Genomic DNA, 24,058 nt, shown 5'->3' with positions numbered 1-24,058 from the left:
CACACCTACAAAAAATACTGTGCATACTGACCCAATTCATTACCAAGGGACTCTGTTTTTCCAACAGGAACACCAGGAGCTGAAGAAAATAGGTACAGGTGCCTTCTTCCACTCTCTAAGCCTGGATTTCACACATTTCCTCCTTCATACAAAGACAGTTGCTACATGACTCAGACTTTCCAGGGACTTTCTCTCCTCTTACCCCTTCTTTTCCATCCCCATGTGGTTTCCTGACATAATGGCAGCAAAGGAACCTTTACCTCACTGACACAGGTTTTATTTTCATAAATTTCAAACTCTATGGGGAAGTAACAATGCCACACTGACTTACTCTGATGTCTCTGGGTAACATCTAATTAAGCTTCTGAACAGACCATGACTGTAGCTATAGTTCAATAACATATTATCACCCAGGCTAAGAAATCATATCCAGCACACCTATCCTTTTATTACTCCTTAGTTATCCTGCAATTTCCTCCACACCTGTGAAGCTTAAGAATAATAAAGGGAGAAATGGAGGGGGCTTCATATCTACATAAGAAATCATTATATTATTCTTTCCTATGACAGAGTGATATCACAAAACCGTCCATGTATTTTTACCATCAGAAAATGGATAGACCCTCCAAAGATCAAGTATTGTTTGAAAAAAGAAGAGACATGAAAATTAGCTTGGAAATCTAGCTACTTTGTGTAAGAGTCAGGTCCCTAGTTACTGCTCTGATCTCAAAGTGTCTGCTGTTCTCTGTTAATGCAGATGCATAAGAGACCAAAAGGCTTCACATCTAGAGATGCACATCTAAGGAAGGTGAAAGCATGAGGAAGCTCTATAGACCTGAGTGAAGGTAGAAAAAAAATCCTAACAAAACCCACCACCATCACCCTCTTTCCTCATGCAACTTTGCTGTTACACTCCCTCATTACAGGCTGTTGCTGAACTGCTGTTTTCCACACACTGCTGGCTGATTTCTTACTACATATTAGGTTTGAGCAATGGCCTGCTACCAAGAATTGTTATAATTATGCTGTGCAGGATGTCAAGTGTATGTTCTTTCCAGAAAGTGAAAGTTCATGTCACTGTGGCTACAAAGAATTAGAAATTAGAAACAAAAACCTGCCTTCTACACTTATTCATTCTCAAAGTTGCAGGACTGCATTATTTCCCACCAAGCAGGTAAAATTACTCACAACCACCCGAACACTACCTCCAGACACACACTTAGATGCTGGTAAGGTACAGAGTGGTACCCCAGAACTGATGGGTTTCTTCTACTTTGGACAGAGTACTTCATTAGCCAGGAGTTAAAGGCTCCAGAGCCTCTTTCTGGCCCTTTCAATAAGCCTTAAAATCTAGCTGATAATAAAAAACAAATAGACACAAATTTTGCAATATGAACACCCAGTTGCTAGGCCACAGACCACTGGTTTCAGAAAGCCAGTCAGAAAATCATCATACAGTACCAAGTCCAGTGACAAGAAATACGATTGACCAAAAACTAGGTGGCATCACACTTGTGCCATAACGGTTTCGAGGGATTAATGACGATCTTGCAGCTATTGAATCATCAAGATACTCAGTAGAAAAAAAAAAATAAATTAAAGACAAGTTTTCCTCAGTGTCAGTATTTTGGTAAGAAAAAATAACAGAAAGCAGAAAATAAAGTGTTCAAAATGGTTAAAAAGAACTTGAACATTGTTCAAGATTTATTCAATCAAATCAGAAGATTTGTCAGATGAAGATATGGCAGCACATAACGCTGAGAATCTCAAGGATCAGACTATAATTGAATTTTAACATGGTTGATGCCTCAGCATAAATTTTCATTAGCTGATCTTTAATTCCTAACAAGTATTATGTTAATTTACAGCCACTGTGTTAATAAACTTTAAGTCCTAATAAACAGAAATCTGAAATGCTATAGAGAAGTTTACGGCTGTTACAAACCAGAGCTTATTGCCTTTTTTTCATATTAGTATGTTGCCAAAGAATGTCTACAGCAAGGCAAAAGCAACTGCACTAGAAATGGTTCAGTTATTAAACCAGGCAGAAAGCAGCAATTACTTGTGACATCAATTAAAAATTAATTTGCCCAACAATAAACTTGCATGGAGTATATCCTGTTATGAGATGCAATATGAACAATTGGAAGACTTTGGCTTACAAACCCACGCTGCAAGCTAAAAAGGAAATATTACATTCTTTAGCTTTAAAACTCTGTAATGTACACCGCAACTATGAAAAATCAAGCTGAAGTTGTTGCATGAAGTAAGTCACGTGCTACTCACTTTGTCTCATCACATCCTATCACTTGTTTGACAGCAATCATCCATGACACAGTGCATTTTACATTTGCAGCTACACACAGTAAAGAAGTTGATGCACACATACCCCTCTCATTTCCTGTTTTGGAATTCGGGTTTTGGCCTGACACCGCAGTTTTACTCACAACACCTTGGTACTATTAAGAGAGAAAACCCCACTTGATTGTGATGTACTTGTGCTCTTCATACAGCAGAAGCAGCATAACAGGCCTGGCAAGTTGGCACATTTAACTTATCAGGCACAACCAGTACAGTTGCCTTTACATTTCCAACCCTGCAATGGCTGATTTATCTTACCATGAAACATCAGTTAAGCTCCATCAGAGACAAAGCACATTGATGCTGTAAGAAAGTGCAAATGCTGCTGAAATATTACACAGTGTAATGCTGGAAGGTTAGGACTAAGATTAAATAGTTTTGCAAAGTACAGGGTACACACAAAGAATATAAATAATATATTCACAAGACCCCTTGACCAATGTTCTAAAGAACCAAAGATGATGTCTGACTTCACTGGAAAACCAGACCAGAATCAGTCATATTCAGCACTTACTTAATCAAGCAAGAGCATGTCAACACAGTCAGCTGACAGCCCTGAGCATGAATTGCACTCATCTACACAGGCCAGAGCAGCAGTGGACACCTATTCAGTCAATTACCTTCCTGAAAACTGTGCTCAAAAGCCAATAAAATAACATATAAATGAATTTATGCCACTGTAATACCATTAAAGGTAGCAAGGGACTCAGTGACTGACAATGCATGGAGTAGGAATACTAGTCTTGGCTTTAACTCTTCTGTTGCATTGTGAGGGAAGATGCTCTTTCTACCTTAATTTCAGTTAGCTGTATTTACAGACAAAGTAAACCAGCAAGAATCACCAGTCAAAATAATTAGATGCAGGATAAGACTCAAAATTTTCAGCACCATTACTGGCTTGTTGGCTTTGCATATTCTGTATGTCCCGCATACTTTTCTAGTTCCCCAAGCTGTAAAACAGATAATCTCTACATTCTTTGCAAAACACTCTTCATTTAAAAAAGCACTACAATGGACAAATTTGCCCAATGTAACTCAAAAGCAACAGTGAAGTCCAGTATGTTCTATCCACTAGTCGAGGCACAAAACAAAAATAGAAGCTATTCAGGATACCATATAAATATAAGTCAGGTTGGCAACATTCTAATGAAGTCAGGATCAAGTTCACTCTCCTGTTAACTGAAGGGGGAAAAGTAATGTCACATATAATAAAAAATAATAATTTTTTCATTACACTTTTAGAATCATATAGATACTTAATGTACAAGATAAAATATTAAGGCACTGGCATCTGAAGGATACTCCAGCTGGAAAGTTTATATATACACCTGCATTCTTTGTGAGGGAACTATTCATTTTATTTGGTTCACAATACAGAGAAAAAAACATCACGTAGTGAACATCATCTTTACTTGAGTGCTCTCAGCAGATTGATGAGATAATAGTAACTTCTCAATTTTTCATTTACAACTGAAGTTTAACTCAGGGAGGCAAAGATCATTAACCACACTAGTTAGCCAGCACTTAACACCAAAGCAAACAGCTTAACAGCACTGCTAGCACAACCCCCATTAAAGATCCCACGTTGGATTATTCCTTTATGTTTCAGTGAGTACACAAAAAAACCCCTACAATGTTGTAATGCAATTATGCATGCATGGAAGACTTGCATGTTCCAAAACAAAATGAAAGATAGGATGTGACATAAGAGCACCATCTGTCACATACACTCAGCAACCTCAATAAACATTTTATGTAAAAAAATGACATAAAATTCTCTTTAATAACATTCTTTTAAAAATTCTATTTGTTCACGTCTCCGTTGTGAAGTATGTTATGCAATCAGTTATAGATGGCACCAGACTGATCCCCTGAACTGCATCTTAGCATGGGAAACACTTGTATTTGTCACCAGCTACAGCGGCTGGTCACTGAGGGCTCATAAAAGCAGAATTTAGGACTTACACCAGATCCCTTTTTTTAGCTTCCTGCATAATCTAAAGCAACCAACTTCACTTGATTGGGTTAACAAAAAAATAAGAAAATGCTTCTCTGACAGCACCAGCAATTTGCCATGTTATAGGCATCCCTGTTGTTAGAGAACGCCATTCCTACTACAGTACCAGTTGTGAAAGAGATTATTACCAAGTCGTAAAACCCGAAATTAACCAAATCACAATGTTTAGTGCTGGCAATGCAGATCATGTGGTGGTAGAAAATGTTATGATAGGTATACAAAGAAAGAACATGGTAATTTTCTAACCTTTTCTTCAAGACTGCTGCTACAGAACTCTCCAGCTATTCATCAGGAGCTTCAAAACCAGAGCAGTAGTGAATTACTTTAGTTTAGTTTGCAGTGATCACAGCAAAGACAGTTTTGGGGGTTCCTTTTTAAAGAACTGTCAGATGTGCAGTGCAAGACTGGTGAAAGATGGCAATTTGGCAGTCCAGAAGACTGAAGTCTCTTTTCCCTAAATAAAGTAGCAGGGCAAATTGCCAGTCCCAGAAGAGACCAGGCAAGTCATCTTAACCTGAAGCGCCCCCCTCTGCCAGCTCTGACTCTCAAAAGTTTATTCCCCACTGCCATTCCTGCACTTGGCTGTAACTCTGAAACTGCAGAGAAGAGAGAAAAATAGTGCAAAGTCTTCTCAGAGACTTAATAAATCCTCTCCTCACCCTCAACAGAAGCAAAAAAGGGTCTACCTTTACTTCTTGCCTAAAAACAAAAAAAGCAAATAACTTTTAGTTCACACCAGAGGTCTCCTTTGAAGGAAAACAGAAACCAAACCCACATGTATCCATCAGGAGTTATTTCATTCAAAGGCACATCAAGTAAGCAAATGCTCTGACTTACTGCATATGCTAGAATCACACATTGTAGAAAGGCTGAACTGCATTACACTCAAAAAGGGATGAAATATAGCAGTGGATGACCACATGGATACCATGCTGGCATTCAGGAACAGCAGCTGGTATAAACTGGAGCCAATTGTTACTGACTGATAAAGCAGAGTGTAGTTTGCACAGCATGTAGAACATGTGCAGAATATTAAACTTGGCCCAAGGTATCAGGTTAATTGGCTCAATAAGAGAATGTTCAAAGCAATGATTTTAAAGATTGCAAATATGAATGGCTAAAGGCCAGAGGACAAAAAAAAAAATCAAAAAAACAACCCTGTCCATAATATCTCGATCTCTCTATTCGATGTCTAAAGAGAAAACAAAATTTTTGTTTGTTAAAATGTCCAATTCGTAATAGGTTTTAAATCAAAGAAAAGGCATATAATAGAAACCAACCTAAGAATAATGCAGAAGAGATAGAAACCCGTATGTTCCTCAATGTGAGCATGAGCAAAAAAGGGCATTTTCAGCCACAACACTGTCATTGTAGATTACACACTTTGCTTGGGCTGGTCAGATAGCAAAGGAATTTCACTCTGCCGCTGCAGTTGTTTAAAATTCAAGTCCGCCCTGGTGGTCAAGATGCAGTTACTGAACACCATCTTCATTTTCTCCATAAGCTTCTAAAAAACAAAATTTCAATTCCTTACTGAAATGATCATTTCCACAACTCACAGGTTCAAATCTCACCAAGGTAAACTACAATGAGAAAATGTTTACATCTTGTGGCAAGCTGGTGTTCTTGTGATGTGTTAGGCCCTGCTCAAAACTGCAATAAACTGAAACCTGCATGAAAGAATATAAAAAGAAACCACAAGAAGTGTTATTTCCCTATTGCTAATCCTGGACAAGAAATGAAGTTTAAACGTTCTGTAAAATAAACATTAATCTTACACTTTTACCATCAGAACCCCTTAAAGAAGTGGAAGACCTAGGGCAGGACTAAACACACAGTGAAAACAGTCAAGTCTGGCAAGTCTGGACTTCTCTTTCTGCTCTGAGGCTCAACAGACAAGCTCAGACCCCCCGGGTGGCAGACTAGTCCATTCTGACAGCATGAAACCATGCAAATGCACCCTTTATGCTTTGAAATGAAACAGAGGGAAAATCTGAAGCACCAAAGAGTGCCTATTTACTTGTCACATATATCTGCAAAACTGTTCTCAAAGACTGAAAATGAAAAATTTAAGGTGATGATTCAAAAGGAAAACTCAAAAGATCTAACAATCAACTGAATGATGGGAGTCAGCTAATTCGGACTGCACCAACTGGACTCCACAGAAGCCCATTCAGCCTGAGCACTCTGGCTTCCCCAGGAGCTCCAACAGCTCCAGGGCTGGTTTTGTCTGGAACAGCTCCACACTGTGGATTCAAACACACACATGAACAGGAGATCCAAAGCAGAAATTGAAGACCTATCTCACCACAGGCCTAGAGACCGAACATGTATAATATGAGTCTGAAGCATAAAAACAACACTCTGGTATTCACTGATTGGGAGCAATAACTCTTAAATTTTAAAACCAGTGTTGTATTTATTGCTCCTCTAGGCAACAAATGTAATACCTGTGACTTTTGCAATTTATCACAATTTAGCTACAAGTACTAGAAGTCAGAATTATCTTCTCATGGATGAATGTTAACTTCTATTCATCTCTCAAAAATGTATTAACATTTAAATCAATTATTCTGCTTATGTCAAATTTATTGTAAAGTTACATTAAGTAATAGATATTAATAAAAGTCCTGCAATCTAGTATTATGAATTGTTCAAGGTAATTATGTGAAAGATGTTAGCAATAACACTGACATATCTAAAAGTGAAAAATGCTGATTGCAGTAATCCTCTTTTAAACAATATCAGAAGATAATGTATTAACAGATTCTACTCATAGACACTGATAGCAACAATAAGATCTCAGAAATGTGATTACTCCCAAGAAAAATTGTCCATATTTCCAGTGTTCATATCATCCCTTTACAAGCAGATCCTCCAGAATCTGTGGGGAAAACCATGCCTTGAATTTAGCATGCCCCAAGACTCCAAACTGAGCAGGTTTTTTAAGAAATGAACAAGAAATGTTGAATTTAAAGGAATCTATGAAAATTTAACGGGTTAACCCCGTAAATTTTAACTTTAAGTAACTCACAGGACAACAAAATATCATTTTGTATATCTGCAAAACATTTCTGGGCATCAGTTCCTTGCTCCCAGATGACCCTGATTTCACACCAGTGAACAAAACCAATCCACGGACATGTAATTTCATGTCCTGATGTCTGAAAAAGTTGTTTGGGGTCTGTTTGTCAAAACAATTGGCTCATTAATGAGAGCCTGAGATGCCAATGACCTTCTCTAATGGTGCCTAGAAGCACTGACCACATTGCTGCAGCATTGTTAGCGATTTGTTCTAATCTGACCTTTTTTCTAGTCCTGCACATGACATGCACTCTTGGCATCCCTTGACAAAGTGTTTATCCAAGAAAACTTGCACTGTTCTGGGCAGCAGCGTAGATGGCATTGTAGTACAATCTGTGCTAACAGCCACTAGTGGAAATAAATTTTAGAAACATATTTTTTCATAGTAATGAATAAATAAAAATTTTTCTTTCACTGCTCCAAGTTACCTGTACCTTCTCCTTTGGCAAGACTAGGCACACCATATAAAAGACCAAAGACAAGATCCAGAAGGAGAATCAAAGTACTTGTAAAAGCAGTCATTGCAGGATGAAGGAGAAAAACCCACAAAACCCCAGAAAAATGAAAGGAAGTCAAAATCTACAGGAACAGATATGGCGAATGTTGCAACATAATGCAAATCTGAAAATCAGCATTACCATACACACAGTGCGATATACTTATTTTAGGTGTGCAATAAAAATCATCAAATGAACCATAGACTATATTTTCTTTCTGCTAGGATGTCACTTCAGATATTCAGAACATAATATTTTCTTTGTAACATACTGACAGAACTGGAACTGCATCTATACATTCATTTTGCAGCTTACAGAGTTTAAAAAATCCTTGCCTAGAATCAGATGGAGACACAACCACAAAGGCAATTCTTGGGAAGTGCTGTGAGCATATGAAACAATAGGGGGCTTTCTAACATGTTTTACATTTGTAACTACTTTGAAATTTTGAAATCCAAACCTGTTTCCTTAACGATATAGAGCCATCATTTAAACCTGTTAGAAAAAAAATAACTTCCAGCAGACTTCAAATATTCCAAGCGTAGCAGAGAGGTGACCTTTTATGTTCAGTGTCCCGTAAGGAAGGTTTGATGCTGGATGCACCAGCTGCAAGACCAAGGAGCCTTGCTCTATCAGGATCTTACAGAAGCACCACGCAGCAACATGATATTGTCAGACACATCCCTTTTGGTCAGGCAGAGTTGGTTGTGGAATATAAAGCAGCAGAAGGTCTCCTTTTAAAATAGAGCCACGAATGCTGAAGACTTGTAAATTAAGCTTCACGTGATAAGGAAAGAATTCCGGCACTCAAAATAGCAGACAGAGATGTCAATACAGGTGATGAAGATGTTTAAGTTACCACAGAGGTGGCACAGCTGTCTACTGCAACAGCAAATTTTACATACACCTGTAAGGCTGCTGGAGTCAATCCCAACATCTACACAGATGTTACCACCTCCAAAAATGCTTTGGGACTACTCACTTGATTGCATTCAAGCTGTTGAGACATTCCATTCCAAATCCACACAGAGATACTGTATCTGCAAAGTTTTACAAAGTTACAGACAAAAATCACAAATCATGGTCTCCTGCAGGTTTAAGTTCTACCCGGTACAATTTCGTTGGTGCTCAGGAAGAAACACTTTCAGCTACTGAGAAAGTATGACTGAAAACTGTGATTCACACATCTTACTCTGAAAGCTGTTGTCAGTATGAGGTTTAAAGATCAACCAAGAAAATTCCTTCTTCACTGAAATAGTCTAACAGCCCCAAGACCAAATGAACAAATTAAAAACTATCAAGATAGTTTACACTAAAAGTTAGAAATACTTTGAAGATATATCTAGGGGGAAGTGTAATGAGACATCCATCTTTCTTTGAATTAGGATCTCTTTACTCTTGGAGTCTTAGCAATTTGGGCACAGGAATTTTTCATTCAAATATGCAGTATAAAAAGGCAAGATATGAAAGCCACTTGATTTTTTTATTTTTTTTTTTTTAACCAGGAAAAGAAATACGGTACTGATGAAAAGTCAACCAGTACTGAAGAATAGTCCTGCATCAGTCTAGAGAGAAAAAAAATCATGTACAGAACGTAATAATAATCTAAGAGAAACCTTTGGTTTCAGTATTATCAACAAACTCATCAGAATTTAAAGAATTACAAAGGCAAGCTGCTTCTGATTCTTTGCCTGGATTCACTGTCATTTTGGCTGTAATTGATCTTTTAGCACAATTCTATCCAGCTTCAGAGATGCCTTCAGAGCTCCACAGACAGCTGCGTAACTGACAATTGCATGAGTTTTCCTTTTTTTTTTACTTCTTGGGAAGCCTTTGGGCAGCAAGTCAGAAACATTCTGAAGTATTCACAAGGGAGAATAATTTTAAGGCAGGGAGACATGAAACCCTGGAAAGAAATATAATAGAATATTTCTCTATATAATATTGTGTCTGGAGGAAAGAGCTCTGTTGTAATTGGAACAGAATGAAATTAGGCAATACAAAGTCAAAGAAACCAGTCTTAAAAATTCCTTCTATGACCTATGGAAAACTCTTGCAAAAACATTGGGGATAGCCAAAAGGACAACCACAGGCCTGGCCTGGGATGCTGAAGTCCTGGCTCCAGCACTGAAGCAGAACTGAGACAATCTATGCCAGTGCTGCCAGATGGTTGTTAAAGCTCATCTTAAAAACCCTAGTAAGGCATCAGAGTGCTCTTTCCTAAAAAAGAGCAGTATTTTCCTAACACTCGATCATTTATTTTGGGGATACTTTCCCAAATGATGAAAGGCAATCCCCATTCTCAGTGTACAAGGTGCGGACCTTTGCAAACTTTTCTAAAATAAACTAAGTCAATTCCCTCAAGCATTCCTTAAAGAGGAATGTTTGCTTTACCTTTTATGTTGCTTTCCTCTAGACTCTACAGTCCATCTTCATCATCTCCAGAATGGCAGCACAGAACCAAAAAGTTACTCCAGCTGAGGACTGAGCACACAGGAAGAATCCTGTTTCATGTTTTACTCTACTTTTGACAAGTTCCTCCATCTTGTAATGACATTTCTGTTTTTTCACAATATTACAGCCCACATTATTTCTACAGCCCCTACCTTACCTCCAAAGACACCTTTTAATTTGGCAAGCATGTGGTAACTACATTTTATAGTATCTTTTTAATCTTTTTGAGAACTAAAAAGATAAGAAACATATCTTTGCCCTACTTCCCTGAAATGCAATCGCACAAGGAAGATAATGCAGAAAGTTTTATCAAGATCAGAATCTTATGTATTAGTTGAATCTCCTCACCTACTACACCAGTTAATCTGATTTACTTATTATTAAAAAGCAGTGGTGATTTTTTTCCTCCACTAGGTCACAACCTGTAAGTATCTATTATTTATTCACATAGCATTTACCCCAGGCCTTCCACAGAATTAAAATTAAGCGGAAGAATACTAAACTGCCTGATCTTCCCTGATTCTGGAAGAAAAGCAGCAAGCTTCAAAAAATTACACAAACAAAAGCACCATAAACTAAAACTACATCCAACCTTTAACATCTAAGCAAGGTGTTATTAAACTGAAGAATATTGTCATATGCACTCATACACAAAAATCTGAAAATGAAATAAATTTGGTCTAAGCATGAAAGCAGCACAGTTCTGGACAGCCTCTCAGGTGCATGTACATGCAAACAGGATACCTAACGAGCAGTAACACCGTGCTTGATCACCTCAAGAAAGCTGTTGTAGGCAGAGTTGGTGTGCAACAGCAGGGAGTGGAGCTGCCGATGCAAGTAATTTCATGTAGTTGTGGTATTATCACAATGTTTAGTTGGCTTGTTTGGTTTAACTGTTTTCATTTCTTACAAAAGCCTTCATCAATATTTCGAGAAAAGATACTTCATTAATAACTTCCATGAAAGTCCTTACTCTAGAACAACTGTAATATCCCTTTAAAATAACGGCATTAAACTTTTTTTAACTCTAACAAGTGTCAATGTCCTTCTTTGGTCCACTGCATTTTTCCAAGGCATGCTGCTGAATATTTGAAGAAGATGACACCGATTTCTCCAGCAGCTTTAATAGTGTTGGAATTATCCTTCGCCCTATTCTTTAGGCACTTTGAAATTTGTTTACTTTCGGCAAACCAACTGTATTGGTGGACAAGGAGACATGAATTGCACAAACAGAAACCACGCTGGCCTTGGTGCTGCTTTTGTCTTCCTTCCTGAGTTTTTATCCCTAAGTGCATCTGAGTTTTTTCATTTCCCCCAATGAATGCAGGTACTTAGGACAGAGAAGTGCAACCTAATGTGCACTATCTACAGAGGTAATGTGTGAAAGAGGGTCTTATAATTTTGTTTCAATCCTTCGGCATTATTTATCTTTCCTAAGCTCAACTATTCTAAAAAGTCATGCCTCACTCACCGCTCTGAGCACAGCCGCTACCTATAACCCATCAACTCACTTCAGTCAAAATCTTTCCGCTTATTGAGACGCACAAATTATCAGACCAACATTCTGATAAACCGCCACTTGCAGTTTAAAATCCAATGAAAAGCTGAAGAAATTAAGACAAGAAACACAAGTGGTGTTTCACAGGGAAAAAAAAAAAAAGAAAAAGAAAAAAAACCCACAAAAAAACCACAAAAAAACAAAACAAAAAAAAACAAACAACAAGCAAACTCCATTTCCCTGCGCTGCCAGTCAGTAATCTCTCCAGCAGTGTCTCTATAAGCGTGTCCCCGCCGCGGAAGGCCCCGGACAGCCCGGGCACCCCGGCGCAGCCCCAGCCGAGGCGGGGACAGCCGAGCGCCCACCCAGCGCGCCTCCGCCCCGTCCCCGCCCTCCCCGACCCCGCCGGCGGCCTCCCGGCGCCGCTCACCAGCAGGGGCACCCCGAAGGCCACCGTGCGGCTCCTCCACAGCCTCCGCAGCTTCTCCATGCCCCGCTCCCGCCACACGGGCCCGGCGCCGCCCTCCCGCCTCCGGCTCGGCCGCGGCGTTTCCGGCGGGACGCGGCCCTCCGGGGCACCGCGCCCCGACACCGCGTTCCGCTGGGGGCCGGGAAGCCGCGGCGGCGCTGGGCACCGGCCCCGGCTCAGCCCTTCCCTCCTGACATCGCCCCGACACTCGCGTTCCCCACACACGGGCGCACACGGCCCGCTCGGCTTTCCTTCACAGCTCGTTGGCGGGCACGGGTGAGCAGGCCCAGCCACCAGCCGTGTCTTTTCACCAAGATGAACTAAAAAAAACCCTCTTCAAAACAAAGTTGGCTTCAGCAGTGCTAGTGAACAGCCTTACGCTGATATTTAGAGCAAATAGTTCTTCATACCTGCTAGGAATCAAGCGTGCTGTGCCATCCCAGCTACAGCCGCACGCACGGTGTGGGAGCGCTGACCTCTTACAGACGAGAGCGCCCGTTCTCCAGGCACAGGCTGAAATGTTTTTATATAGCATTGTAACCAGAGGCTCTGCCCTGTCCTGGTAGCCTGTGGCAATCGCAGAGTGGAGACAGGAGAATGTCAGGTCCCCTTTCACATACTTGTATGTCGCTACACAGCCTTTTCTCATTCGAGTCATCGCTGGTGGCGTGCAGGGCAGGGACAAGGTGGAACGAGGCACATGCTGCCTCAACTCAAAGAGTAATTTAAAAACATTTGAAAATGGAACATTTATGATCCCTTTCTTTGGTCTTTTCCATTAATCAAGGAAGTGGTAGAGGTACTTAATAAAGTTTTCTGATCATCTTAATAAGATAGTACATATATACAAACTAAAATGAGAATAAAATCAAACACATGTAGTAAGATAAGCCAATATTATTGCAATCCAATGTCCGCTAACTTGTTCTGAGAGTTACCAGTCTAGAGAGAAAGAAAGAGCACTGAAGAATAAAAAAATAACATAGCAGGAAATTACTATTTTGGAGTACCTCAGTAACACAAAGACAACATGGGTCTGAATTCCAGAAATGCAAACCCTCAGCTGGGAGCAGTGAGAGCAAGAGAACAGGTCTGTCTGTGTCCATCCCCATGCTGCGCTGAGCCTGGCATGAATTCACAGAGCACAGGCTCAGTGCTGGGAAACCAGGACACCCTGGGCCTCTGAAAGCACAACTGTCCCTTCTAAAGAGTTTGAGAAAAATAGGCCTCAAAATCACAGACTTCTGAAGAGGAAGGCAACTGATGAAAAAGAAATCTGAAAGAATAATGTAATGAAATTAAGGAAGTTGCTACTATAGATAAAGACATGCTGAGAAAAGAGGTTATAAATTACTTCCCTCCTCTTATGTCTTCCCTAGAAAGAGCTTGCTTTGTACCTCTAATATTCTAGTGTTAGGCTAACCTCACCTCCAATCTTACTGTCCCACCTGAATACTATTAGGTCACTTCTAGAGATATAACCCACAGCTGCTGATGCCCCCATGTAGAATTGTTGCCTCACATCCCAGCTTTTAAAAGGACACCCAAAGTCTTGGCTGGGAGAAGGAGGGTTAGGAGTTTGTTCCACTGCGATGGGGTGCTCTTGTTAAGATTCACATGGTGTTCTTTTGTTTTCAGTGATAACTGCTGTTGGTATTTAAAATTTTCCACATAGCGTTATGCAGAGAAAGCAGCAAGAGAAAGTAAATGTGTAACTAAATACAAATATTATATAATTATATAATAATAACATTTTTGTAATAATTGGAAGGATCATAAAAATGCCTAAGACAAACACGCTGTGCCAGAGATGAACAGTAAATTAGGATCTTAAAATGTCTTAATGTTTAATAATCTAAAATCCTGTTGAATTACAGAGGTAAAGCCATCATCAATAAATATTTTATTTCCACAGTGTCACTTTGTTCTTTTCATTATTGGTTGATCAGTAACCTTGAACAGAGAGGGGTAGGGAGAAACAGTTTGGAAGATAGGAATATATTCTGGGTTTGATTTACAGCAGAGATTTGATGCCTCCTTGATGTGACCCCTACTGTCATAAACAGATAGACAAACATAAAAGTGGGTAAACAAACATCTGGGGATTTTATGACATTCACAGTTTGCCCCAAATGTTGTTCCCAATACTTCAAGCACATATTTATGTTCCCTAGTAGGCTAAATGTGGTTTTCTTGTCCAGGTTACCATACAGCCAGTAAGCATTTTTTACTTTGTGAAGTACTGTGAGAGTGTATTCTGTGTGAAATGTGCCTCTGGAACCCATATCCTAGACGTATACACGATGCTTCACCTGAAGGTCAGGTGCAGAGCAGAAACACAAGGTGATGGCTGGCAGCCTTTTGTCACAACAAAGGGAATGAGGTGTTTCTGACTCCAGTTTCCCTGGCCTAGGCAAATGCTCTGGGAAAGCCTCTTTTCACTTCCCCCTGAGAAGGACCTTTAAAATTCATTGCACATAATGTGCTGCTGGCTGTTGGCAGAAACCCTGGGAACTTCAGACAAATGAAGCTTGCAATGCTGCAATGGTTTAGGCTGCAATGTCCACGACTGCAGGGGAATACAGAGTGAAACAGTACATTGTGCAGTATGGTTTCTGGGCAGCGGCATGGAGATCATGATGGAAATCTTATTAAACATCCCTGGACAAGCCATGCTAATCAAGATTGGTATTGGACAGGTTACCAGGAACTGCAGAATCGTTCACAATGCAGTACTGGCTATAGGTAGCCAAGGTTAATAAGGAACATGACTTTAATTCAGTACAGAACTTGCAGCAGTTTGTACAGAGGATGAAAATGAGAGGCATGTTGAACAGGTTTTGTTGCCTAAACACACATCACTTCAGGAGGCAGTGGAGTGAGGCCATCCTGTGAGTTACATTTCCACCCAGCGGGTCTGTCCAGAGCCTCCTGCTTCACTAAGGGCATGCACATATTACAAACCTTTAAATGTTGTCTGTGCAGACATGATGTACATCATAGCTGAGACCTTCAGCCCTGAAAGCACACACTCCTGTATACCTGAGCTAAAGAAACAGCTGGTTGGACTTAGCATGTGTTTGTGACCAAAAAAAGAAAACTACTACCATCTTAAGAGATTGTAGCGCTCTCTGGGTGCAGGGTGGAAGTCCTGACTTGGCAGTAGCTGTTGAGAGCACCATTTCTAAAATGGAAACGCCCTCTCAAGACACTGCCTGTTCCTTTTTCATCCTCCTTTGTGTAGCCAAGAGAAGTTGCAAGGGACAGAGGGAGCCTGGATTTCTCCTTTGATTCTTTCCTACACCTTCTGACTAGAATTCCTAGTGAGGTAATTGAGTGGAAGAGTTAGTGTACTTATCCTTTCCTCATTCTGTGCTTTCTCATCAGCTGTCAGAATTAGCATAAATATATCCAAGGACCAGATTCTTGTTGGGACCCAGCTTGGAGAGGCCAGTGAGCCAGCTTTGCCCATTTTTCATTCCAGTGAAACAATGCACACAGCAGAAGGCACCATGGTGGCCCATGCATTGGAAGGGTCATCTGTGCTTTCCAGATGTGGCCCTAAGTTTCCCCCTCCACCTCCAAAAAGGGAGGAGAAAGAAACAGGTTGACATTCTTTGGGTTCACCATTTGTTTTTTACCTTCTTGGGTTGGCTCGAAAATAGGCCAGGGAAGGATGGCTCTGAAGCCATGTTTTATGTCTGTGAATGCAGGAGGAAAATCTGAAGGAAATACTGACCTTCCAAACAGATTCACTCTCCTCTTCCTTGTGTTCAGGAAGGTCATTTCCCCAAATACAGCCAGCAAATGTCAGCTAGGAGAGAGATTCCCCAGGAAATCTGGGGAAAAAAAGGAAACCAGGAACACTGCCTAGGATTAGGAAAACTGAGAGGGGTCTGTGCCAAAAAAGCACCAATATGGTCAAGTCATCTCTGCATCTACTTAGTAGCTGCCGCTAATCACCACAGCCCCATGCTCTTTTTGACCCCAAAGAAAAGCCACAGTAACACATTCATTTTCTAGGTTGTTATTATTGTCAAGAGCAGGACAGTCATTCAAGCTCTTAAATCTGAGTATTGAAAACAGGTGGTTGTAGACACAGGAGCACCTTTCATTTGTCCTTCACATGAGTTAGAAACCTGATCATTACAAAAGGGATGGATCAGGGTGGAGTTTGTTGCTGGTCTAAGAGATGAGAAGGTTGAGTTCTGGCTCTGGTTCCTTCACTGGTTGTAGGCAGGTGATTTATCATTGGAGAAGGGAAAACCCAGCCAAAATAGAGAAGAGACTGCTGGGATTAAATGGGTAGAGGGAGAGATAAAAAGATAAAACAGTTCCAGAGAAGGAACATCACAGTATGTGCACTCTGCCCATACACATGCTCTCATGCCTGAGAGAGTCAGCAGTTCTCAAGGATCATGGAGGCTCCTGGAGTAAAATACAGTTTAGTCACCACAATCCTCAGTTCTGTGTTGGGGTTCACAGTCATTTTGCCAAGCCATGTAGTGGCAGTCCTTGGAAAAGGGATTGAAGCAGAAAGGGTCTTCCCTCCCCTGTGTTGTCTGTTGAAAAGAGAAACCAACGTGTGCGAAAGGGCATGAGAAGTAAATAGAACAAGAGAGCAGGGATGTTATTTGGGGGCAAACTGGGCACTTTAGACCCGTGTGTGTCTACAGGTTCGTGATGTGCCTGAGGCTGAGGGGGCTGCAGAGGTGGAGGGGGACTCCTCATCCGTTGTGTCCCCTTGTTCCTCCTTGTGGAGGCCAAGGCTGATGTGGCTCTGCAGGGCTGCTGGGGTCAGCCATTCCTTGGGGAGGCAGCTCTGAAGGAAGGGGATGCACGAGCTGAAGTAGGCCAGGCGGTTCACCCAGCGGGGGATCTCTTTCCCACATAATATCTGTGGAGTAAAGCAAAAAGGAGCATGGTTAATAGTACAAGCCAAAACAAAGTGTAGAGGCAATGTCATCTCCAGCCACACCACCACCTCAACAGGGCCAATTCCCTGTTGCTCAGAACAGAAAGGAGCATCTCCTGCAGTCAGAAACAGCTGTAACTGCCAACATCCACACACTGCCCAACATGCACATGGACCCTCGCCAGCTGTCGGCCTTCTCAGCATCATAACAGAGACCAGGAAAAACATTTCATGCCCCTCAATGGCTTTGATGACTGTTCTCCATGGTTAAAAGAACAGGCCTGCTGGGGCTTGTCAACCAAGACAATGACATTCCTTTAGCAAGTAGCTCAAAAAGTCTGGAAAAATATTTAAGATGTTGCTGGCCAGACCTTGAAGAGCCCAGAAACTGAGTATGACTAGGTAGATGGAATGCCTGAGAAGCTGTTCTTGTTGCTTCCTTTTCTTCCTTGGGCTGACACAGTGGTTCAGTCAAATTACACTATCTGGGGGTCCTTTTCCTAATTTCTCCTCACATAATATTTCCTAATATGGGGGGAAAAGCAACAAAAAAACCACTCCAATCTAGGTTTTAAGTATCTCTGTTCCTGATGTTCCTGGCACTGATTTGGATTACACTATGCTAGCACAGATACTGTTTTCCAAGGTCATATCAAATTCAGCATGATTAAACAACTTGATTTATACTGCAGACCCTTTCTCCTGTAGCATTTAACCACACAGACATACAGGTGCCAGATTTTAATAGCTGTACCTGGCTTAGACCACATAAAGTACTTTTCCCTTTACATTTTACTATATCCCTTACCAGGCACAGAAGAGACATGGGGAACTGATCAGCAGGCATGCCCCAAGAGCCCGTCTTTAGTAAATTTACTGCCTGTGTACAGGGCCCTACACCAGTATACTAGAGCCTAAAGTCCATAGCAGGTTCAGGAGTCATAACACCTGAATTCTCCTTCCCTCCCTGTGTTGTTTCCCATGGAGCAGGAGAGACAGAGAGGAAGCTCCACCCCACAGACCTTGTCCCACAACTTACATGAATTAGTGGTTCCAGGGTTGTCCATACTGTCCATTTTGCCAATGCTAAATTCCTCTGCTCTTCCTTCCGCCCCCTTTCTGACTAAAACCACACTTAATTTAATACTAAGTACTGCAAAAACTCAAAGGGTGTTTGTCTGGAGTCCACTAAGAAGATGATTTGGTGAGAAGTCTCTTATTGGCAAGGTAATGTTTCCGGGGAGAATGGAACCTTTTCTGCAGGATGGGCTGTGCTGTGTTACAGCTGTTTGACGAGCAGCTGGTCCCTCCTGCATATGGCCTGGGCAGAATGCTCCAAGCCCCACTCCAACAGTCACCTTGAGCATAAGGGAATTAGCTTGCTCCAACAGTGTGGCCTGTCCAATGAGGTGTGGAGAAGGCAACAGACCTGTGACTGTGCTAATTTGACTACAGAACTCACTTTATTTTGACACGCATTGTTTAAAAATCAATGTGTGAAATTGGAGACATTATCATTAGGTATCAGAGAATGAGCAGAGCCATTTAGCTGCTAAAATTACTTGCAAGCATAGACTGTTCTTTACCTAATACACTCCAAGGACTTCTATTTCAGTTCTTACCAATGCTGCATTCCACTTAACCTTAGGTACAGCTAAATGAATCTGTATTTTTGAAACTTTTAATCTGGGGACAATTACTGTATTAACCATTTTTCATCTCCATCCGGATTCCCTGATTTCCATTGCTAAAGGTATTGCCTGAGCCTATAAGTGGATAACTTCTCCAAATATGCTTGAGACTCATTCATAGAAAATTTGCTGATCCATTTGATTTTCTCACCAGACATATTAGACAATTTTCACAAGAATACTGTTGAAGTTTAAGACTGTATTTGATGTGTTCTACTCAAACATTTTGACCTACACTACGCTACTTTGACCTGAGCCAAAATCACAAATTGCACTATGATTTCCCTCAGATTTTGTAGCATTCCTCTTTCTCCCTCTTCTGGAACTTAGGCAACATATTGCCATAGAAAATGACTCAGTTTAGGCTCCTTGTGATGTATGCATGCATTTGAGTTTAGTTCTCAAGCTGTTTAAAGTTTTATTAAAGACTTCCTTCCAGATATTAATAGATAGAACGACTAAACCAGGGTATGGTTCTTTGGAAAATTAGCTGAAACAACAGAACAGCATAAGGTAAGATGGCCTGAAATGGAAATACTGTTTTTAAGAGTTGGGTTTATTTTCTAAGCAGATTCCCTAGCAACTGAAATAGCATTTCCCAATGTGGAAGCAGTGCTGAGATGTTTGCCTTTTTTTTATAGGAGCTTCTTCACCCAGAATGAATCAATAAGGCAAGGAAGAGCCAGAAAAAGGATGAAGGTGTGTGGGCATTGGGCCACCAAGCAACAAAGGGCAGTTTGTGGAGCCCAAGGATAATGATGAAGTCAGAGTGATTTCCCTTACCTCAGTCTTGCTTGTCACATCACCTCTTGTCAGTGTAGCCTCATTACTATTCCACAGCAGAACACAATGTTCAATAGGAGCAAAAGGGCAATGGCAGAGAATGCTACCAACACTACAGTCTGCTTCTATGTTTTTCACTCCTTGCCATAAAGCATATTGTGCTGGAGCATCCAGCAGTGCTTAGCTGATGGGGAAACATCAAATAAACCTGGCTGCCATGGGATTAAGCCAATTGAGTTTAAATAAAACAGCACAAGTAAGATTAAGTGGGTGTTTTCTAGCTTCATATGAAGTCTCAGAAAAAAATCTACCTACTGCAGCTCTTCTGAGACATTCTCCACTGAAAATCACTCACTGGAACAATAAATTCACTGAATGCTGTTACCACCCATTGTTTCCATCAGCAGAACCCTTTTTTCAGATGTTTTTAGAGTTCAAGATTCCACATGGGTTTTTTTCTTCCTTGTCAAAAAGTGGGGTTTTCTCTGTTGAAAGAGATGAATTTCTCTGAGCTAGGTCATGTACTAACTCTGACAGGGCATGTAAATAAATACTGAACTGTTACAGGTCAGAAATTGCAGCAAGCACAACTTCTGATTGCCTGAGACCAGGTCTTCCTTCAGGCACTTAGGCAAAAGCTGCACATACTTGCAGCTTCCACTGAGCAGCACCTGCTGACAGAAAGCCAAGTCTCACATAGCTGCAGCTTCTTCTGGGGACTCTGTGTAAGAACTGTGAGTGACCCAGCTGGCACTTGCAGAGTCAAGTGGAAAGAGCCATTCAGCCATCCATGGCTGAAGCCAAATGGGCAGGAGAAATGGGACCAGATGGTTTGGGTGCTTTTTCTAGGCAACTGTCAAATCCACACCAGGATTTCAACTCATCAAGAAACAACTAATTCAGGATATGAAAATATCCTCCAAGCATCTTAAGCTGTATAATTTTGCCCTAAACCATCACCAGTTAAAACGTACACGCTTCCCTGCACCTTCTCCTCTCCCCTTAGTGTTCCAGGAGCTTCCTGTCCTGGCTGGGCAAGGCTTTAACACTTCCCTGCAAAGCTTTGCAGTGGGCAGGGGAACAGCCTAGCAGCTGAGCAATGTGGGCTGAAATGCCATCCAACAATGGAAGGTGCTGAGTCTCCTGCCTTCTAGAAGACAATGTTATCAATGTGCTGCCTTTTGAGAAGGCTTTGGTTCTATGGGCATATGCTAGACATTATCTGAGATAATCTAACAGGACGAGCCCCTTTCAATATATAGAGAAGAGCTGATCAGTTGTAGATCCTAAGAGAAAGCTCTCAAACGTAATAGGTTCTGTGCTGCGCTGGATGATGCAACTGGGGCAATTCAAGCCATGCATAGACGTATAACTCAAGGCACTGAGGATATTTTTTGTAAGTGTGCCCTCTCAGTGGCACCATATGGTGCTCCAATCCATGAAAATCAAGATGAACAGAGGCAACGTAACTTTGCTCAAACAATACAAGCCAATTATTTCAATTCTTGTCTTCAAACTGAGGCTTGGAGAGTTCAGCACTGAAGATCTGCTGTACCACCCACTGCTTCTTCCACTTAGCAGACTTGCTAAAGATGAGGTGGCATCCACATGGGATATGTATCCATTGGAGCTACTGTACAGAATTCCCCTCCCTGTCTCTTAGAGAATGCAGAGGGGTTTTATTGCCACCTGAGAAGTCTAACACACACCTCAGAGCAATTTAAGAGCAAAGGCTTTAGAACTCCAGGGGAATCATTACTGTATTTGCATAGAATGGCTCCTACAAGGCCTACACAATACAGCATAAATTATCCTCATCAGAATTACAGAATAAGGACATTAGATACAGACCAGCACATGTGCCTAGGCAAGGCCTGCAGGCTATCCTAGAGCAGCCAAAACACGTATGTAGAAAGAGAAAAGAGCAATTCAATCTGTGTAGTTCTTTGTCACATCCAGAATTAACCAGTAACCCAATGCACAGGGACATCTTTTTACCACCTCACAAAAACTAACCTGGCAGCATAACTGCTCAGTGCTGGCAGAGCTAAGGAAGTTTGAGTGCATCAATAAAGAACACATCTATAGCTCTGCACCCCAATCAGCTGCTGCACATAGGGTGTACACTGGAAATAGCATTTCTGAGAGAGAATGGACATAACCACCTCCACAGCACATCTGAAGGTACAGTCTCACCTTGGTGGAGTTGGAATGCTAGGATCAATTGCTTGAAACAGATTTATAGTATACTTACTGTGTAAAAATTACAGTTTCTACTCTGGGGAATTTAAGTAGCCTATGGCAATCAACAGACTAGATGAAGTGCCACTGGGCTGTGAAGCTGCCTGCAGCACACATTCAGCAGAGCCAGGATTGGGCTGTGACTTACAGAGGAAAGGGTATAGCTGAGAAACTGTAGATGAGAATAAATGAGCTCAGTAATGAAGCTGTGTTCTGGGATGTAGCAACCTGAGTCAAAGGCAGGAAGGTAGCAGCCAAGTCAAAGGAATTTTAAATTGTTTTAAGGAACTGCCTGAAATGCCCCCATTCCCCTATGCAATCCTTTTTTGTTCTGCGATGGGCAGGGCACTGCAGCTCCTACAGGTCTTCTCCAGGACCATGGGTGTTGTAAAGTAGAGGTAGCATCTGCACCCTCTATCTGAGACAAGCCAGGAGTGAGGAAAAAAGGAAAGCATTGAACGGGACTAATACCCACTGTCTTGCTCCCCTTGTGAAGCTGGTTGGAAGCATGTTAGTCACCTCTGTGGATGTGTGGTAGAAGGGCAGAGTTGCCTTTCTGCAGCAGTCTGTGCACAGATGATGGGGTAGGTAGCTCTGGGTCAAATGAAACAGCTGGCTCATAGCACCTCAGCACTCATAGCACTGTGTCAGCTTCACTGGCCAGGCCACCAGTGGAGAGACACAGTGGCTGCAATTGTGACATCCTGTTGAACCACATTCAGAGTTGAATTCTGAGTGGCAATACTGATTAGTCATGTACCAACACTGGAGCATGACAGTGCCCTCTTGAGCATGAAGGTCTTTGTAATGAGCACTTGTAAGTACAGCCAACAGCTGCAGGGTGATAGGGTAGGTAACAAGTGGCCTCATAATGAATGACCATTTGGGGAAAACTGAGTATAATTGAGTCTGGGCTTGTTAACAGCCTTTAAAATAAAGAATTTCCCACCAAATGAATTAACAACTCCAATTCATTCCTGTTATCATGATGGCATGAAGAGGAATTGCTTTCTCCTAGCAGATGCTGTTTCAAGACCAGTGGCTGAGAGCAGCTGTTGCTTAACCATGTCATCCTTTCAAGTGTTGTGGACATGCTAAGCATGACCAGGCCAACCCATATGCATAGAGGGAAAACCATTAAGAGTGTCTATTTTTCCTGCATAGCTAACCAGAAAAATCTTGTGTTTCAGTGTCAAGCCTTGTTTCTTAACATTAGTGAGAAGCAGGTTGCTGCAGGTGGAGATACAATGAGGAGGGAGAATAGAGGAACTCAGAAATATGGAGAAAGATCTTCTGTATGACAGCGTTGGCAGGAGCCTAAGCAAAAGGTTCCAGTGTTAAAAGCCTTTCAATATATTCAAACAGTTCATTACACTCCTCACACTTTTCATTTATCATCAGGCAGTGGTGAAAAGGACAGGGGTATTTTTTGCCATCTTCAATCATGGAAAGAAGGCACTGTTCTCAGGCAATGCACACACAGACCCAAAGGCTCTGTGAGGGTGTGACTAGGAATGAACTCCCCAGACAGTGTGAACTAACTTAGCTCCAAGGTATCATGCTCACTTATAACAGATAAGGAAGCAGCGGTTTCAGTTTGGTAAGACAGATGCAAAAAGCAGATAAAATAAAATAGGTGGATAAAATCACCACATTTACACCAGCCCCAGAGAGCTTGAGATATTTTTCTCATGTTAAATTTCCTCTTAAAATATCTTCATTTTTAATCTTTTTTTTCTGTATGGCTCACATTATAGGGAAAACCTAAAATAGCTGCAGAGACATATATTGTGACGAAATCAGACCTTTTTCAAAAATTTGAAATTATGTGCTAAAATCTTGCCATTTAGGGGGGTTGATTTCTGTTTCAAATTACCTGCCAATGCATATTATTCTCCTGCACAAATAGATAAATGAGGAAAGAAGATGGACTGAGAGTTGAAAAGTGCATATAAAAAGTTATCCCAGTAATAACTTTTGTTGGGTTATTCAGGATGGCAAGGCTAGAGAGGTTAACAGTGGGGGGAAAATAAATTTTTTATAGAAGC

The 24,058-nt window shown here is 41.3% G+C and overlaps 2 protein-coding genes across 2 annotated transcripts in view; both read right to left on the bottom strand.

Moving 5' to 3' along the window:
- The window catches only part of COX16 (cytochrome c oxidase assembly factor COX16), a 45,017-nt gene extending 32,590 nt beyond the window's left edge, over positions 1–12,427 (bottom strand). Inside the window, exon 1 of the mRNA XM_066321331.1 lies at positions 12,342–12,427. Coding sequence (XP_066177428.1) covers positions 12,342–12,401 — 60 coding nt within the window. The 5' untranslated portion in view covers positions 12,402–12,427. The remainder of the gene's footprint in view (positions 1–12,341) is intronic.
- Positions 12,428–14,238: 1,811 nt separating this feature from the next.
- The window catches only part of LOC136362621 (deubiquitinase DESI2-like), a 54,808-nt gene continuing 44,988 nt past the window's right edge, over positions 14,239–24,058 (bottom strand). The window contains exon 5 of the mRNA XM_066321328.1: positions 14,239–17,277. Within this exon, the coding sequence (XP_066177425.1) occupies positions 17,035–17,277 (243 nt within the window). The 3' untranslated portion in view covers positions 14,239–17,034. The remainder of the gene's footprint in view (positions 17,278–24,058) is intronic.

This window comes from Sylvia atricapilla, chromosome 6 (genome assembly GCF_009819655.1).
Source record: "Sylvia atricapilla isolate bSylAtr1 chromosome 6, bSylAtr1.pri, whole genome shotgun sequence".
In the NCBI taxonomy this organism is placed as follows: domain Eukaryota; kingdom Metazoa; phylum Chordata; class Aves; order Passeriformes; family Sylviidae; genus Sylvia; species Sylvia atricapilla.
This window is presented reverse-complemented; position numbering and strand designations above follow the sequence as displayed.